At 36.9% G+C, this 18566-nt stretch overlaps 1 protein-coding gene across 1 annotated transcript; it reads right to left on the bottom strand.

Annotated features, from left to right (window-relative positions):
- Positions 1-107: 107 nt before the first annotated feature.
- On the bottom strand, positions 108-16840 carry LOC127179666 (NACHT, LRR and PYD domains-containing protein 12-like). The gene is given in 13 exon segments (XM_051133337.1): positions 108-136; positions 1833-2011; positions 3197-3370; positions 4303-4473; positions 4852-4919; positions 4921-5032; positions 6578-6751; positions 10458-10634; positions 11974-13773; positions 15307-15420; positions 15569-15682; positions 16436-16549; positions 16730-16840. Coding segments are annotated over 13 exon segments (3294 nt in total). The 5' UTR covers positions 16798-16840.
- Between the last annotated feature and the right edge of the window lie 1726 nt (positions 16841-18566).

Below are 18566 nucleotides of genomic sequence, written 5' to 3'. Positions count from 1 at the left end.
TCTGAAGGTATTGTGCTATGTGTTTTGTGTCTTTGAGGGTCAAAGGTTGGAATAAAGAAGGAAACAAGAAGACTTGTTATGTCCTATTGCCCACAATTCCACCAATCTCATGTGGTTTCTGAAGCAGCCGGGTAACCTGCTAGAGCCAAGGCACATTCATGAATGCATCAAAGTGAATGTTTCAGATACATTTGTCCTAAGTACAGCAAGTTTGCAGAGTAAGTCAGAAACAGAGTAGAATATAAATCAGTGATTCATCATCCTGTGTGAATGGTATCAGTGTACTGATTAATGGCCTCTATTTGTTTTTGACGCAGATGTAGATAGAGTGTTAAACCTGTCAATTTACACCAATGCCACTATCGTTTTCATAGCTAAGCAACCACTCATTACAGTGCTTCTGTCAGGGCTTTCTGTAGCGCAGCTGTCGGATTTCCCACAAAAGCAAAATCTAGCATGACATTGCAAAACAAACTAGACATTAAGATAATTCTTAATCTTGTTTTATATTGGAATAATGATTAAGACTGCTTCTTTTTGTTCGCAGTTTTTGATAAACTTAGGTAAGTTATGTAAGGAGCCCAAATTATTTGGCCCAAATAAGCTTTAAAACCACTGCTTTAAAGAGCTATAGCCTTCCACACCTGTTACATTTGTGAAAGAGACATTTTGTATGCTGTAAAAAGTTGAGGGATTGTGCTGCTCTGACTTCAGTTTTGAGATCTAAATCATTCTCAGAATAAACTAGAAGATTCAGGAGTAAAACTGCTCATCAAAAGAATGAACTACATTTTAAACTTAAGACAGTAAGTACAACTATATATACTTGTTAGAAAGAAGTTGACATTGGTCTGGAGCTTTTAATTAATTAAATTCAACATGAACGTATCTATTAAATGCAACTTATGATGCTTTGAAGTGATTTTTAAGTGATTTAGATCACCAGTGAGTTTCTCTTTTATTCCTTTATCTTGGTTTATTAAATGTTTACCAATTTAATTAAATGTAATTAATTATTGGAGTGTTTAAATGCTGAGTCTGGTAAGCACTGGAATAATGCTTATATAATGGTGAGACCTTTCAGAGACCCAGTACCACACAGGGCAAGCACATTTAAGTAATCTGAAATGTTTTAAATGCCTTTTGTATTTATGTGACAAACCTTTTTAAACATTTTCTGTTCCTAAAAGGGTAAAAGGCACACAGAGAGAGAGAGAGAGAGAGAGAGAGAGAGAGAGCAAGAGAGAGATACAAATTGTACAGAAAATAGTACAAAATGAACTAAGGATATATGTTTTTCTGTAATGGTTTTGTAGCACTTAAATATAAAAAAAAATAGGGATGATTTAGGGCAAGCTTTAATAGGTCACTGAATAAACATATGTAAACAATTGAAACATTTTACAGAAATACAATAAATGTTCTGTGAAGAAATTTACGTGTTTGTTGCACACTACAGGTAACACAGCCACATTTATATCTAGGAAATTCAGAGCAATTACAAATGATCAACAGTACTTTTTAGCACTCATTTTTATAGGTCATCGCTTACAAAAGACTCTTAAATTATACTCTAGGTTCAAGTCCTCTAACAGATCATTGTAGAAATCTCATAATGTGAAGGTCAGTGTGTCTTTAGTTTCTATTTATTGTCTGACTCTGACGTCTCTGTACTGGCTCCTCATTCACCATCAGCTCCTAAAAACGGAAAATCCTACAATAAAATACACAGTCATATATTAGACATTACTGCTGTCTGTCATGTCAGATCTGGAGATCTGGAATATTTTAAATAATTTATATATCTAATATTTTACAATACAAACACTTACAAATGTTTAGTCTTTCCAGTTTCAAATTTGAATCATTCTTTAGATCTTTGAGCAGCTTCACTGCTGATGCTTGTAGTTTATTCCCATACAGGTTCAAATCTCTCAAGTGTGAGGGGTTTGATTTCAGAGCTGAAGCCAGAGCATCACAACCTTCATGCGTGACATCACAATCAGACAAACTGTAAAAGAACAATGGTACACTCTGTATGACGTTTTATAAGCAGTGTGTAAAATGACCAGTTCAATAAATCTTACAATAATGTGCGATGTGAATGGTTGGGCAGGTATCTATAATTTGTTATTCACTGAACTTTCAGACTTTCTTCACGTCTTGTGAAAAGTTTCACCAGGTACGTTTTTGCCATGAGACCAGGTTGAATAATCTTTTGAAACCTTGCCCTTTAAAACTTCAACATAGTTTAAATACTCAGGGATCAATTTCACTAAAATATTTAACGATCTATATCTATAAAGAGAATTCCTTAAAATTACTGGATCAAACAATGTAGGATCTAGAGAGATTGTTTTCAATGTATACCAATATACCAATATGGCAAGAAAAGTTCTTATCACAGGCTTGAAAAATTTATTTCAGAGTTTATTTAGAAGAGAAAGACACCTAGAATAAGAAATCCACTTCTGCAGAGGCCTAAATCAGTAGAAGGAACACATTTACTACAGGCCGAGTAATGTAACGATGATGGCTTACTAGTTACAAAATCAACTGCAATTATAGGTTAGCATAGAAAATAACCTTTAGTAATCCTCAGTTGTTCCAAAACTGTATAAATGAAGAGTTCAGATGCAAAAGCCTCTAAATCCATCTGACATATTTCTTTAAAATTAGCATTTCTTTCTGGCTACTTTGTATAGGTTTCTATGCAAGTACTGGTACTTCTGATTGGGCTGAGGCTGGAATTTAGCAAGCTTGAAGTAAAAGTATTTGATGGATGTATACTATGTGTCAGGAGCATTCACTCAGTATCATTATCTCATTTTTGACCAAGATGGCTTTTAGCTGGTTTTGCATCTGAACTCTTCAAATGTTTTTCTTCTGTTGAACACACACACAAAAACAATTGTAAAATGTGGGTAACCGAACAGTTTCTGGGGACCACTTTCTGAAGATCTGGGTTTTTTCCATACTTTGGAAGTCAATAGGGACAAAATTTCCTCGAATATCTTCTTTTATGTTTAACAGAAGAAAGCTCACACAGGTTTTGAACAACTTGAGGATGAGTAAAGGATAACAAAATTTCATTTTTGGGTAAACTGTTCCTTTAAAACTTCTAAAATAATACATTAATAATAAACAATATGTTTAAACGAGGACAAAGACGTGATTACTAGAAAGATGAACTTACTACAGAGTTTGCAATTTACAATTAGGATTCTTCAATCCATCACAGAGCAGTTTCACTCCTGAGTCTCCTAATTTATTCCCAGACAGATCAAGATGTCTCAAGTGTGAGAGATTTGATCCCAAAACTGAAGTAAGAGAGGCACAACCTTCGTCTGTGACACCACTGTCAAACAACCTGCAAAGAACAATGATACACTCCTTTCACAACACAAACTGAGTAGTTTAGTTGTGAAAACATTATTAAAGAGATTGGTATATTTGATGGATTATTGGACTGAGGTCCAAAATTCAGAGCACAAAACATCTAAAGTCTCACTTAAGCAGGGTAAATAATGTATTTTAATGTATTTTAGTGTAATTTTGGTAATTCAGATTTTACTGTTGAAATACTGTTTAACAATATGTGTTAAATGTATATCTCCACATTGGTGAGGCAGCAGAACAAAATAAGCAATAGGTTACATCTTTAAATTCCAGACTAGTTTACATTGTTGGCACAAAATTAAGGAAAATGAAATGACCATACAAAATGGCTAAGCATCCCTACACACTGAATGTTTATTTCTCAAAGAAAACAAAAACAGTGTCCTGCACAAAATCCTGTTCATAATGTTCATAGCAAGAACCAGATTGAGTTGATAGATATAATGTCCTGACAAGTTAAAAGTGACATTGTACAGAGAGTGCATGTGTAAGTCATAAAAGGACACACTCACACATGGGTTTCTTAAGTCTTTGTGTTTTGTGTTTTCTTTTGAACATTGTGTTTTGTGTGCCTGATTATGTATTAATCTATCAACAGGTCTAATGATGCGACCAAAATGTGACCTGACGTGTCTGACTACTAGAATTTGGTGGTACATTCACAGTGTCAGCTATATGAGTGTTGGTAGGTGCCCACTTTTCTTCCTTCACCTTCACACCTATGGCTACAAAGCGCTTGGCAGATGGGAGTCCTTTGACTGTCTGTGACCTGTGACTTCTTCCTCTTTCTGTCTTGTTTTTCCCTTTAGTTTTTTTTATTGGATGCCCTTGCTCTTATATGATGAGGATGGGTTACAGTAGTTTATATTGTGTTTCAAATGTGAGAGTCATATAAGATCTTACTGCAATATCTCCAGGTTACATTGAGGATTCTTCAGTTGAGCAAACAGCAGATTAACCCCTGAATCTAGTTTATTCCATGACAGATTCAAATCTCTCAGGTGTGAGGGGTTTGATTCCAGAGCAGAAGTTAGATCAGTACAACCTTCAACTGTGACACCACAATCAGACAACCTGTAGAGAACAATGACACAGTCTCGCAGTTCAAAACACACATATCAGAAGCAATGGTGTGTAGTGGTATTTTGAAGTCTCCTGTTTGTTGCTTTGTCAAATACAAATTAATGTGTAATGTTGCCAGTTATTTTCATCTTTCAAATTCATTTTCCGGAATGTAATCTGTCATTTTATTCCAGCCATTAGCGGCCGATTAGAGGCTTAAAGTTTCTTATAAATATATAGCTTATTTGTTTAATGCAGCAATGCTGAAATATTTGCAGTAGTAGTGCAGAAGTTGTAACATAGTATTCATTTACACTACAACTAGGCTTGCTGTAAAATGTACAGCTGGTTAAAATGGCTCTTAAGCCATAAATGTCAGAGTGATCTTACCACAGTATCTCTAATTTACAGTGAGATGTTGCCAGTTCAACAGAGAGCAGTTTCATTCCTCCTAATTTAATCTCCTAATTTATTCCCAGACAGATCCAGATGTCTCAGGTGTGAGGGGTTTAATTTCAGAACTGAAGTCAGAGCAGCACAACCTTTATCTGTGACACCACAATCAAACAACCTGCAGAGAACAATGACACATTTCTCATTCTCTACATTCAAAACACACAGACCCTAAGGAGACTAGAAGAACACAAAGTTTGTCTTCTTCTTTTTGTCCTCTTCTTTGATTCTCTTTTATTATGTCTAATTTGCCTGTTACATTCATGAAGCCTCAGCTGTACTATAAGTGGCTCCAAAAAATTGCACATTGCAATAATTCTGTGCAGTGCTTGAAGTAGAAAATAATTTTACTTTAGGGGTACTTTTTTGAGTTTGATTTGCATATGACAGGGTTCACGTGTGATTCATGAAACATTCGTATGCCACCAACCCCATCGTACAAATGATCAGACATTGCTAAATGTAGTGGCTGAAAACAGTTGCCATTTAAATGTCCCTAAAAATGTTCAGTTTACAAGCCTTGCCTCCAGAGGTGGAGAAACGTGAGAAAATTAAGTAGTAATCTCATTAAAGAAAAATAGAATTTGTTTGCAATTACAAACAAATCATTATAAAAGTATTTAATTCAAGAAAATACTTGATTAATGTTATAGATAGGCTATATGACATGCTGTCAACAGAATATTTAATAATTTTTAAATATTCAAAACGTTTTTAAATTATGAATTTGTGGCTTCCAAGAATGATAAGCCATAATTAAAATCATAATTAACCATAACCATTCATTTACAGTAAGAATTTACATTAATTAATGCTATCAATTAAAAAGGCAATTTAAAGAAAAACATTACACATACCAGTCAGCTGCGTGTGTTTTGTGTGCGCATGTGTGTGTGAGAGAGAAAGAGAGAGAAACAGACAAGTCACATATTATAACCCTGCTGAAAAAAACTACAAAAACCAGCACACAATTTGTTGTGTTTTTTTCTGATTATAATGGGAAATGTATTGGTTTCAGTGGAACCTATAAATGTTTCTACTGGTAATTGGTTGCGTTCTATTGGTGGCTTGTAAAACCACCAAATCCAAATGGAATATGTCCCAAAACACAGTACAGGAAACAGTTTTATAATGGTTTTAAAAGTTGATGGTTTGTAATGGGTTTTTTGTAGTGGAAGCCATTAAAATTTCTGTGATGGTTTCTATTGTTTGTTTTTTTTTTTTTCAGTAGGGAAGGCTAGGGGTTTTCAAACCTGTCCTGGAGGACCCCCCAGCCATGCACATTTTGTATGTCTCCTTAATCTAACACCTGATTCAACTCATCAGCTCATTAGTAGAGACTGCAAGAACTAAAATGGCTGTGTCTGATAAGGGGGACATACAAAATGTGCAGGGCTGGAGGTCAACAGGACACGTTTGAAAACCCCTGCGCTACACTACTGGGAATAGCTTAAGCCTCCATAATTAGTTCTAAAATAGTGCTTTGGAATTAACAATAGAGGCTTGAACAGTTTAGGAGGTTTAGAAAAGTGAAAAGTCCACAAAAAGTAAAGTGTTTTGCAGACAAGAAGCTGATGAATGTCTTTAAAACCCACCCAAAAACTATCTTGAAGTGTGAAATAATTTGAAAAATTAATGACCCAATGGAATTACATATGATTACTTCAGTGTCTGCACTTTACAGTGAGGATTCTCCAGTCCAGTAGAGAGGTGCTTCACACCTGAATCTCCTATGTTATTCCTAGAGAAATTCAGATATCTCAGGTGTGAATGGTTCGATCTCAGAACTGAAGTCAGAGCAGCACAGCCGTCATCTGTGATACCACAGCAACTTAACCTGTATTAAAAAAAAGTAGTTTTCACTCTTTCTGTTCAAGAAGTAAACAACGTACACATTATTGCACCTGAAAATTGCCAAATGTTATATTACTCAATTAAACAAAGTAGAATATATATTTATTATATGAAGAGTTCAGATGCGAAAGCCCTTAAATCCATCTGATGTCTTTCTTTAAAAATTAATTTTTATCAGGGTCTGATGTATAGGTTTCTATGTAAGTACCGGTACTTCTGATTGGGCTGAGGATGGGATTTTACCAAGTTTGAAGTAAAAGTATTGCACTGAACGCATAATATGTGTCGAGAGCAGTCACTCAGTATCATTATCTCATTTTTGACCGAGATAGCCTTTAGGGGGGTTTGCATCTGAACTCTACATATATAAAATATAAACATACAATCTAAAAACTGACCTTACAATGGGCAAAATATGGTAAAACTGTAGTATGAAAGACTTTTTTGGTTAAAAATTAATTACAGAGCAAATACATCTAAAAAAAAATCAGTGTTCAAAATGACATAATGGTAAGATTATAATGATGATTTAGAATATAAACTATGGGTTTGGATTACGCAGAAATATATCAGTTTCACATTATTCGTCTTTTGTATGGTTACAACACAAAAGCGAATGTTTTTCTTAAGTGATGGTGTAGTCTTTCAAGGTACTGATGGAAAGATTTGAATCTTGTAGTTGATACAGCAAGTACAGCAGCTGTGTCATCTGTCGTCCTATCATCAATTCAAAGGGAGACAAACTGGTCAAGTGGTGTGAGCTTGCTTGGATTGCCATAAGGGAGGTTTCACTAGGGGCAGTTTCTCATCCTAGTTTTCTGATTTGCTGATGAATACACACCGCTGTTGGTGTGTGCTATATGGCTGGATTTTTTCCGTTACAGTAGCCAGCGTGCACTAAACTGTATGCCACACAGCTTATGTCAACATTAAAAAAATGCAGCATCAACTTTTACGCTGTACTCAAGCCAGTCTCGATTAGTATAGCAACTAGAGACAAAAGCTTTTTTTTACTGCTGAAAATGTGTGTAGGGTACTGTGGTAATATCACTTGATTAGGCTGATCGATACCAAGATCATCCACGGCCTGTAGAATTGAAAAATCTGCCTGGGCTCCTTAATCTACAAGTTTGAGCCAACAGGTGGTTAGGTGATGTCAGATGGAGTAGGTGGCACTGACTAAGAAAACAGAGTGCTAATATGTTCTGAATTTGTGCATGAAATTAATTTATTTTAAACATTACCTACACTACCGTTCAAAAGTTTGGGGTCAGTAAGACTTGTAATAGTCTTTAAAGAAGTCTCTTATGCTCATCAAGGCTGCATTTAATTGATTAAAAATATAGAAAAAAAACAGTAATATTGCAAAATGTTTTTACAATATAAAATAATGTTTTTTATTTTAACATACTTTAAAATAGAATTTATTCCTGTGATGAAAAGCTGAATTTTTATCAGCTGTTACTCCAGTCTTAAGTGTCACATGATCCTTCAGAAATCATTCTAATATGTGGATTTATTATTAGAATGATCAATGTTGGATAATATCAACAGTTGTGCTGCCAAATATTTTTTGGAACCTGTGATTTTTTTTTTCAGGATTCTTTCATGAATAACAAGTTTAAAAAGTACAGTGTTTATTCAAAATATAAATATTTTATAACAATGTAAATTATTTATTATTAACTTTTAATGAACTTTTAATTATTAACTTAATACATCCTTGGTGAATAAAAGTATTCACTTCTTAAAAAAAAAAAAAAAAAAAAAAGAAAGAAACAATAAAATTGTACTGACCCCAAACTTTTGAACGGTAGTGTATATACATATATTAAATGAATTAAAAACTGTATTGGGGGCTCAACCACTGTAACAAGCACTATAGCAATAACACAACTTCTCCTGGCTGTGACCAACACTTATTTTAGGAAGAGGGACATTCACTTGGCCACCTAAACCATCAGTGGCCATGCCACCCAGATCGACTGCTGGATGATCCGATGGCGAGACCTGAAGATGGTGAATAACAACAAAGTGATTCCATATGACAGCCTTGTGCCCCAACACCATCTCCTGGTAATGGACATAAGACTAGTCCCGCTGTGTCAGACAAGGAAGCCAATGACTTGACCTGAGCGAATCAAGTGGTGGAAAATGAAGGAGCAGAGGGGCAACTTGGCAGCTGTGCTGGCTGAGTTTGCCGTTAACTCTGAACAACCGTTGGAAGCCATGTGGAATGAGGCAATGGCCCAGATTCATCAAGTGAGTACAAGGACTTTGGGGAAAACCCAGCCAGGCCAAAAATATATTGACAGGCAAACCTAGTGGTGGGGTGAAGAGGAGCAAAAGGCCATTAGAGAGAAAAAGTCAGCATACAAGACCTGGAGGACCACACGGCTCGATAGCAATTGGGAACGATACCGGTCGCTGAAGCTGGCAGCGAAACAGGCGGTGGCCACTGTGAAGAGTCACCATTACCAGGAGTTGTATGACCAACTGGATATGCCAGGAGGGGTAAGTAACATGTACCGCCTTGCCAAGTCTCGCCACCGGTCCGCTCAATACATCAGCCATGTCATGCAAGTCAAGAGAGCTGACAACCAAGTCCTTCGGAACCCGCCCTCTATCCTTCATCGATGGTCAGTGTATTTCTCTGGCATCTGCAAAGAAGAGTTCCCACACCCGCAAATTCCAAGCCCTCCACCCACCCTTGGCCCAGTCCCCCGGATCTCGATTGCAGAAGTGAAGCTGGGTATTGAGAAGATGAAAAGAGGCAAAGCAACTGACTGAGGCCTGGAAGATCCTTGGGGACCCTCACCGACCTGTTCAACCAAATTGTGGCCGATGAGGGAAGCCCGCCGGAGAGGGTACAGCCACATCATGCACAGCGATGAGGACTCCATGGCAAAAACAGCGCTTTGTTTTGATCCTGGAGGCTGCCTGCCACGAGGAAGACCCAAAAAGCGGTGGATAAACTCCGTCACAGAGGAAATGAAACAGTGGGCCTAGCCCCGGAGGACATCACAAATCGAGCCAAATGGAGGAGACAGAGCCGAGTTGCGGACCCTGTGTGAATATAAGAATGCCAGGAAAGAAGTAGGGGGGCACAAACCTTTTTGGTGAGGCCCTGTGATCACAGATTTCTTTGCAATCTGGTTAAATTAAATTTTATTAAACAAACTATAATGAAACTATAATGAATTTTTATGCATTTTTGTTTTACTACAGGTCAATCTGTCAAAGCATTTACACAGATTTTAAACTATAAATTAAACCTGTATTAAAACTATATTAAACCAAAAAGAATTTGTTTTCCTGTGTCTGTCATCTGACCTGGTTTTCTCAGTGTGTCTGATTAATGATTACGATCTCATGTTCTGTTAATTATCTTGTTTATTCTCCCTGAGTTACCTCATTTAGTTTGTAGTTTGGAGGGTCCAAAATATGACATGTATTTTAGCAGAATTGTCAAATATATGAAAGACGTACAATGAAAGAAGAAATTCTTGCTTTTATGTGGACAAAAAAGGGGGGAAAAGATCCGAAAGATTATTTATGTTTGTTAATCATTGTGAATCAAATTATTTAGATTTCATAACAAGTAAAAGATACAAATCAACAGTTTCCTCAATATTAATTTGATAGGTTCACTGAGAAAAAACACACATGACTAGCAGAGATGATCTTACAGCAGTATCTCTAGTTTACAGTGAGAATTCTCCAGTCCAACAGAGAGCTGCTTCACTCCTGAATCTCTGAGAAGATTATTCTGCGATAAATTTAGATCTCTCAGGTATGAGGGGTTTGATTTTAGAGCTGAAGTCAGAACAGCACAGCCTTCATATGTGATACCACAATCAAGCATCCTGCAGAGAGATGAAAAACATACTTATTACACACTATGAACAAAACAAAAACAATGAAAATAACTTTACAGCAATAAAAAAATATCTTGCGAATAAACAATAAACAGTCAAATGTAAGTAGGCACAAAGTGCAGTATTGCACCTGTATAAGAAGGCATTTTATTTAAAACATATGCAGTGATATATGCAGTGTTAGGCAATGTCTTTGTTAATCTGTTTTAAAAAACAGTATTTAAACAACTTAAAGCTTACTACTTTTAATATGCTGCATAAGAGAAAAATAAAAAGTGGGTGACTTCCTGTATGCAACTGAAGGAGTGAGTCGCGCCTGGGAGCAGCTCCGTAAATGTAATCTTGTTTCAATAGTTAATGGGAACATTACATATTCTTAATATCTTAAGACAGCTTAAGCTTGTCCTTGTCGCTACCATGCGGAGATGTAGACGTGTTTCCCCAGCTCCTGACGAAGTCGATGACTCCGCCATCATGTCCGCCGAGGCCTCGAGTCTGACTCCAGCTTTTTTAAAAGAGATGCTTACCACAATGATTTGTGACAAAATTGCTTCACTAAGATCTGAGTTTCTCAGATTCTGTTTTTTTCTTCTTAAATTTTAGCTGACTCTTGCAGTAGATAGGTTATTGCCTCTGGCCTATTATATGGGTTAACAGTGACCTTGGCCAACATATATGCACCAAATTACCACACATTTTAGGGACTATTACTCTTTGCTTTATGAATCAGAGCCTCCCACTTAAATTTTAAACTTTTATATTCCCTTCCTGTATGCGCGGTCCATGCCAGTGGAGTATTCTCCTCTAATTTTCCCTTAAAACGTGGTACAAACATTGCCCACTTTCGCCTTTGGTTTTTGCATTGATAATAGAACCCTTGGCAATTGCCATTCACACTGTTTAGTAAGTGTTTACTATCAATTTCTTCCTTTACTTTTTTCTACCTACCTCTCTCTCCTTTTTTTTTTTTTATTTCTTAAAAATAAATCTTGAATTTGCACACAACAAAAGCATTAAAGGTAATTTAAAGCAATATTGCAGCATACCAGCATATTTGAAACACACTTTGGAAATGAACTGTTTCAATCTATAAATTACCCTGATTATTATTGTTCATTTTTAATACTGGTCATTTACCATTTTACTGATGAGGATAATGACAGGGGAAAAGGGGGTAATCTAATCATAAAATGGCACAAGCTGGACTCTAATTCCTGTTAAACCACATGCAGCAACTGCATTCTGCCCACCAATGTCTCCAATATGCTATTTGGTTTGAAACAAGCTTTTAACTTTATCATGTTTTAAGAATCTTAGTGATACTTACTTAACTGATCTGGATTCCTTAATCACAGGCAGCAGCTTTTCAAGAACCTTTAAAGAATTTTCAGGGTTACTGTTTTCTCTTAAATATGTTTTAAGATTAAACTCATCCAGTTCATTTTCTGAAGTCAACAACACAAAAGCTACAGCTGACCAGTCAGATGAAGAGAGTTTGGTTTCAGATATGGTTCCAGATATCAGATAATTTTTTATTTCCTCCACTAGTGATTGGTCACCTAGTTCATTCAGACAGTGGAGCAGAGCGATGGATTTCTCTGGAGAGTAATTAGAGCTGATCTTTTTCTTAATGTACTCAACTGTTTTCTCATTGCTTTCATTGCTGCTTCCTGTCTGTGTCATTAGTCCTTTTGGGAGAATCTGATGAGACTTCACTGACAGACCCAGAAGGAAACGCAGGAAAAGGTCCAAATGTCCATTTTTACTCTGCAGAGCCTCATCCACAGCTCTTTGATGCAGACCAAATAATGAAACATGTTTCGATAAACTATAATGAATGAAATTAAATACTTTCGATAGCATACTTTGATTGGTGACTTGGTCAAACACATTTATGTTGTTGTTTGTAAAGGAGAGGTGTACATACAGAGCTGCTAAATGTTCCTGAATGCTCAGATGAACAAAGCAGTACATTTTTCTATGACACAAGCCAAACTCCTCTCTGTAGATCTGAGTGCACAATCCTGAGTACACTGATGCTTCAGTTACATCAATGCCACACTCTCTCAGGTCTTCCTCATAGAACATCACATTGCCCTTCTCAAGCTGCTGAAATGCCAGTTTCCCCATTTTCAGAATCATGTCTTTATCTTTTTCTTGATTCTCATAATCCTTCTCATGTCTGATGTTTATTTGAATCCTCAGGAAGTATGTGTACATTTCGGTGAGAGTCTTGGGAATCTTATCACTCTCTGCCTCACTCAAAATGTCCTCTAGTACAGTGGCTGAAATCCAGCAGAACACTGGGATGTGGCACATCATGTAGAGACTTCTTGATGACTTCAGGTGTGTGATGATTTTAGTGGCCAGACTGTGAACTCTAATTCTCTTCTTAAAGTATTCCTCCTTCTGTGGGTCACTAAAGCCTTGCACCTCTGTCACTCGATCAACATACTCAGATGGGATGAGATCAGCTGCTGCTGGTCTAGAGGTGATCCAGATGAGAGCAGAGGGAAGCAGATTTCCCTTCATTAGGTTTGTCAACAGCACATCCACTGAGGCTGATTCACTTATATCACACAACCTCACATTGCTTTGAAAATCCAGTGACAGATGACACTCATCGAGACCATCAAGAATGAACAACAAATTGTTATCACTGGATAGAGTGGATGTTTCCATTTGTCTTATTTCAGGCAAAAAGACATGAAGAAGATCTAAAAGACTGAGGTTTTTGTTCTTGATTAAATTAAGCTCTCTGAAAGGAAGAGGAAATATGGCAGTGATGTTCTGATTTGCTTTGCCGTCAGCCCAGTCTACAATGAACTTCTGAACAGATACTGTTTTTCCAATCCCAGCAATTCCCTTTGTCAGCACAATTCTGATAGTTTTGTCTTGTTTGGGTAAAGGTTTAAAGACGTCATTGCATTTGACTGGAATGTCTTCTGTTCCTGCTGTCCTGGATTGTGTCTCAATTGGTTTCACCTCATATTCAGTACTGACCGCTCCACTTTCACCTTCTGTGATGTAAAGCTCTGTATAGATATCCTTCAGAAATGTTGGGTTTCCTTGCTTTGCTGTTATCTCATGAAGGTAATGATATTTGTCCCTCAAGGCTGACCTGAATCTGTTGAGGAAGATTCAGCAAGATTAGACTCATGGCTGTAGTACTGTGTTTTGTGAATTAAAGAGGTAAATATAGACAGCAAACACATTTTTGTATCATTTCCATGCAGAAATGTACACCATGATTTTGTGTTTTTCAAATGTTTGCAGAACAAAATTATTTGAATTTGCTGCATTATTGTGTGTTGGCAGTGTATGTACAAATCTATCCTAAATGATAAAAATCCATGCAGTGGTTTTTAATTAATTTGTAAAAATAATATCCCCTTTTTCAAATCGAGCCATTCTCGGATGCCTGTTGGTGTGAGGCCGCTCCCATGATAGTTTATTGGCATGAGCGTGATACCTCAGACCCACCCTAAATCAGCTGTAACAGTCCGACCGCCATTGTTTCGATGTAAGTTAGACAAGTATATCTCCGATTGTAATAATGAACATAGTAGTTGTCATTTACTCCCAACATCTGAGCCGCTGAAGATGCAGTGGATTACGTTTGTTTGTGAAGGGAATGCGCCTCCCAATCTACCTAAATTTGTCTCTGTTCGCACAAATCATTCGTGATCCAGCTTCACCTACAGCAGAAGTGAGTATAAGGTTTTTTTAGGAATCTCTACAGTCACCTTTCCTAAGTTTTGTGGCTAAACGCGGTAAATGCGGCTAAAGAGAGGGGCAGGGCGAGCAGAGCTCATGTGCATTTAAGAGACCAATCCATTAGAATGGGAGGTAAAAGTTGTAAAAGACAGTAAAAGTTGTTTTACACAACCATTGAGAATTTTAAACCAAAGTATATTATAAACTTTTCATTAAGACCCTAAAGAATCATATCAACTTGTGGAAAATGGGCATCCGATGACCAGTATACTTTTACGGTAGTATACTGTTTTGGAAGTGAAAAAGAACATAAAATTTACAGTGAATAACCATAAATTGACATTCCCACAATTCCCTGTTACATTTTCTTCTTATTTTTTTTTCTTAACAGTTCCGTACATTAGAGTTTTATGTTACATCTAATGTTGTTAAATTAATGTTTATTGCATTATTTCAGTTTCATGTATGTTTCCATAATGGTGTTTATGTGAATGACACCGTGCACCTTCTGTACATGTTAATATTTAAAAGCTGCTTGTGATAGCCTTTGATTCATCATGTGACTTTCTCATCACCACTTGCTTTTTGTGGTTATCAGTGTATTACAAAGGTACAAAACAAAATTCAGTACTTCAGTAGATTGATAAATTAACATTATATCAGATTATGAAATTACAGTATTTAAATGTAAATTATCAATAGAACCGTTAAACTTAAAACGCTGCTACCCTGTTTTTTACGGTAAAATTCTGGCCGTTTACTGTAAATATTACAGATTTTTTACGGTGCACGTGTGGCACTACAGATGAACATGTATTGATCAGTTTGCCTGTGCTCAGATTTGTGAAATTTGATTAGCTTATACTGCTTTTTGGCATTATTCTTCAGATTGCAAAATTTGAAAGGGACTGTATAATTATAACTTTATATAAAAACGGCATACCTGAAACCAGGACATGTGTTTCCGCTCTTAAAAAATTGTTTTGGATCCATACACTGGTCACTCTTATCAGACATACAGCAGAGCTCCAGTTCTGAGCTTTCATGCTGAACCAAACTACAAAAGGGAGAGAATAAAGTTAATCTAAATTACTGTGTGAGCAACATTGTTAAAGTATCAGATGAAGAGTTGTAGTACAGAATATGTCATGATAAAAAATATCATTGTATAACAATGTCTTGTGTAGTGTAGTAAAATGTTATACCTGAGACCAGGCCATGTGGCTCTTTTCTTAAAATTTTTTGGTTGATCCATAGACCTGTTACTTTTCATTGACACACTGCTGGGCTCTCGTTCTGATCTCTCTTGTTGGACTGAACTATACAAGAGAGAATAAAGTTTATCTGAATTACTGTATTCAACTGATCACATATTCATTTATCATAACATATTTAACACTTTATGATAAGAACCATCTTTGCACTTTGTGGGGACTTTACTGGTCTGCCTCACTCTTCATTGTTTAAATCGCTAAATATAACTAAATTATCATCATATATATGATATCATCTGATATTTTTTATCAAATTCTGACATCACTAGCTTTTTTTATTTTAACCATTATTGTTCGTTATTCTGTTAAATTAACAAGTTACACTTCTGACCTTTTTCCACAAATAGCCCCCTGGCTGTAAGATTGTTTTCACTTACAATATTGACACTATCATCTGCTACAATACTGAACGAGAGAGTACACTATAAATCCCTAGAACAACTTGTTAAATTGTACAAATCAACAACATGTATGTTAGACTCTATTCCTATTAAAAAGGATTGCAATAAATGCTTCTGTAAGTCACAGAACCTCTTTTTAATATTATTCATTCAGCATTATTAGGATATGCCCCATAAACTTTCAAGCTGGCTGTAAAATGGTTGGGCTGTGAGCTTAGTGTCCTGCTTTTTGGTTTGGGCCACTGCCCCTCAAAATGTCTGTGCATGGCTATGTATGGCACTACAGATGAATATTTAGTTTGTTTGTGCTCAGATTTGTAGAATTTTTGCATTATTCTTGTGATTACATAACCTAGGAGGGAGTGTATAATTATATCTTTTTAGAGAAACATCATACCTGAAACCAAGATATCTGTTTCCCTTCTTAAAATTTTCCGTTCGATCAATAGACCAGTCAGTCCTCTTAGACACGGAGCTGAGCTCCAGTTCTGACCTCTCCTGCTGGCCTAATCTGTAAAACGGAGAGAATGAAATTCATCAGAATTACTGTATTCAAACAATCGCATATTCATTAAAAAGTAACAATGAAATAAAAATACTCTAATAGAAAGAACTCTATGAGTTCTCTATGAGACCAACCACAAATGAAAATGTCTTTTTAATAATAATGTCTTTTATAAAAATGTCATACCTGAGACCAGGCCATGTAACTCTTCTATTATAATTTTGTGATGAATCCGCAGACTGGTTACTTTTCATTTTCACACTGCTGGGATCTCGTCCTGACCTCTCCTTTTGGACTGAACTGTAAAAGATAGAGAATAAAGTTTGCATTTTTAGAAAAACTTAGGACTTTAGAGACTTATTAGGGCCCTATTTTAGCGATCTAAGCGCATAGTCTAAAGCGCACGGTGCAGGTGCACTTGGGGTGTGTCCGAATCCACTTTTGCTATTTTAAGGACGGAAAAAAACGATTGGTGCACCTGGCGCATGGTCTAAAAGGGTTGTCCCTATTCTCTTAATGAGTTGTGGGTGTGTTATGGGGGTAACGTGCATTAAACCAATGAGAGTCTCATCTTCCATTCCCTTTAAGAGCCAGTTGCACTAGTGCCATGGCGGATTCGCTATTTACTCGGCAGAATTTGCGAGAAGTGCGAAGGATGAACGCTTCTCCAGAGAGCAGGATCGGCGCAAAGGAGGGCATTTACGGGCTGAGCCCACTCAAATGAGTTACTGTGCACCACCTTTCAAAACTTTCCCCTCCTTGATGAACGTGATCGTTTTCTAAACCAAAAAAACAGCTTGCATAAGAAAGCGATTGACTATCCATTATGACATGTAGGCATTTTTATATTTATTTACACAATCATAATCTTTTACATTGTAATCCTTTCATTTTTAATATTTGGCATGTTTGTGTGCTGATGCGTGTCCCTGTGTGTGTAATAAGCAGAGTGTATGTGCATTGTGCACCTGCCTATAGGCACATATTACTAACGCACTCTTTAAACAACAAGAAAAATATAGCGCCATTGACTTTAGACCAGGTTTCAACTGGTCAATGGCAAAGTCTATTTCAGTTGCCTCAAAATAGCAACGCGCCAACAATGCGCCTGAACGCACCTCGTTTTCAGACCAGCACACCCATGGGCGCACAAATGCTAACTGCGTCGGGCTGAAACCAGGAAAAATCAATTGCGTCGCGCCAGGTGCCACATTGCACCGGGTGTATGATAGGGCCCTTTATAGTTTTTGTCTTTTCAATACATATTTTACATTTATATCTTATTTAATAATAAACATCAAATGAAGACAAAAATATAAGGGTTATTCGATAGAGTGTTCATTCAAAGCACCTGCATCCTGGAAAAAAATCTTCATCTGTGGATGTTTGTGTGTCGCCCATGATGGAACCGAACAGTTAAACCCACCACTGACTCTGAAAAAGGAAAACACAACAGTACAGTAATTAAACAGGCTTTATAATTCAGTTTAGTTCAGTTCAGCAACTTTATTGTACACAATATGGAAATTTGCTCTTGTCTTTACCACAGACAATATAAACCTCAATACATAAAACAGGACACCAAGCTAGCAGCTCAAACAACACCAGAGGCCAGTCTCGAGAGACTGGTTCCCTTAGTAGATTATTTGGCAGCGTGGAAACTACTGCCAAATGTATCTGCTTGGGTCCTGTGCACTGTAGAGCAAGATTATCGCATTCAGTTCAGTTCATTTTAGATCTGTGTCAGGTGAACCGCTCAGTTATGCTTCTGAAGTTCAAGATGCTGACAGTCAAGCAGGTCGTGTCACAAATCAGGTCCAAGGACTGGCTTGTCACGATAGATCTAAAAGACGCTTATTTCCACATCTCCATCCTTCCTCAACACAGGAAGTTCCTAAGGTTTGCTTTCAGGGGCGAAGCATGCCAATATCGGGTTCTTCCGTTCGGCCTAGCACTTTCCCCCTGCACTTTCGCGAAGTGTGTGGATGCAGCTCTGACTCCTCTGCGACTCCAGGGCATCCGC

The sequence above is a fragment of the Labeo rohita genome, chromosome 17 (genome assembly GCF_022985175.1).
Source record: "Labeo rohita strain BAU-BD-2019 chromosome 17, IGBB_LRoh.1.0, whole genome shotgun sequence".
NCBI lineage: Eukaryota > Metazoa > Chordata > Actinopteri > Cypriniformes > Cyprinidae > Labeo > Labeo rohita.
This window is presented reverse-complemented; position numbering and strand designations above follow the sequence as displayed.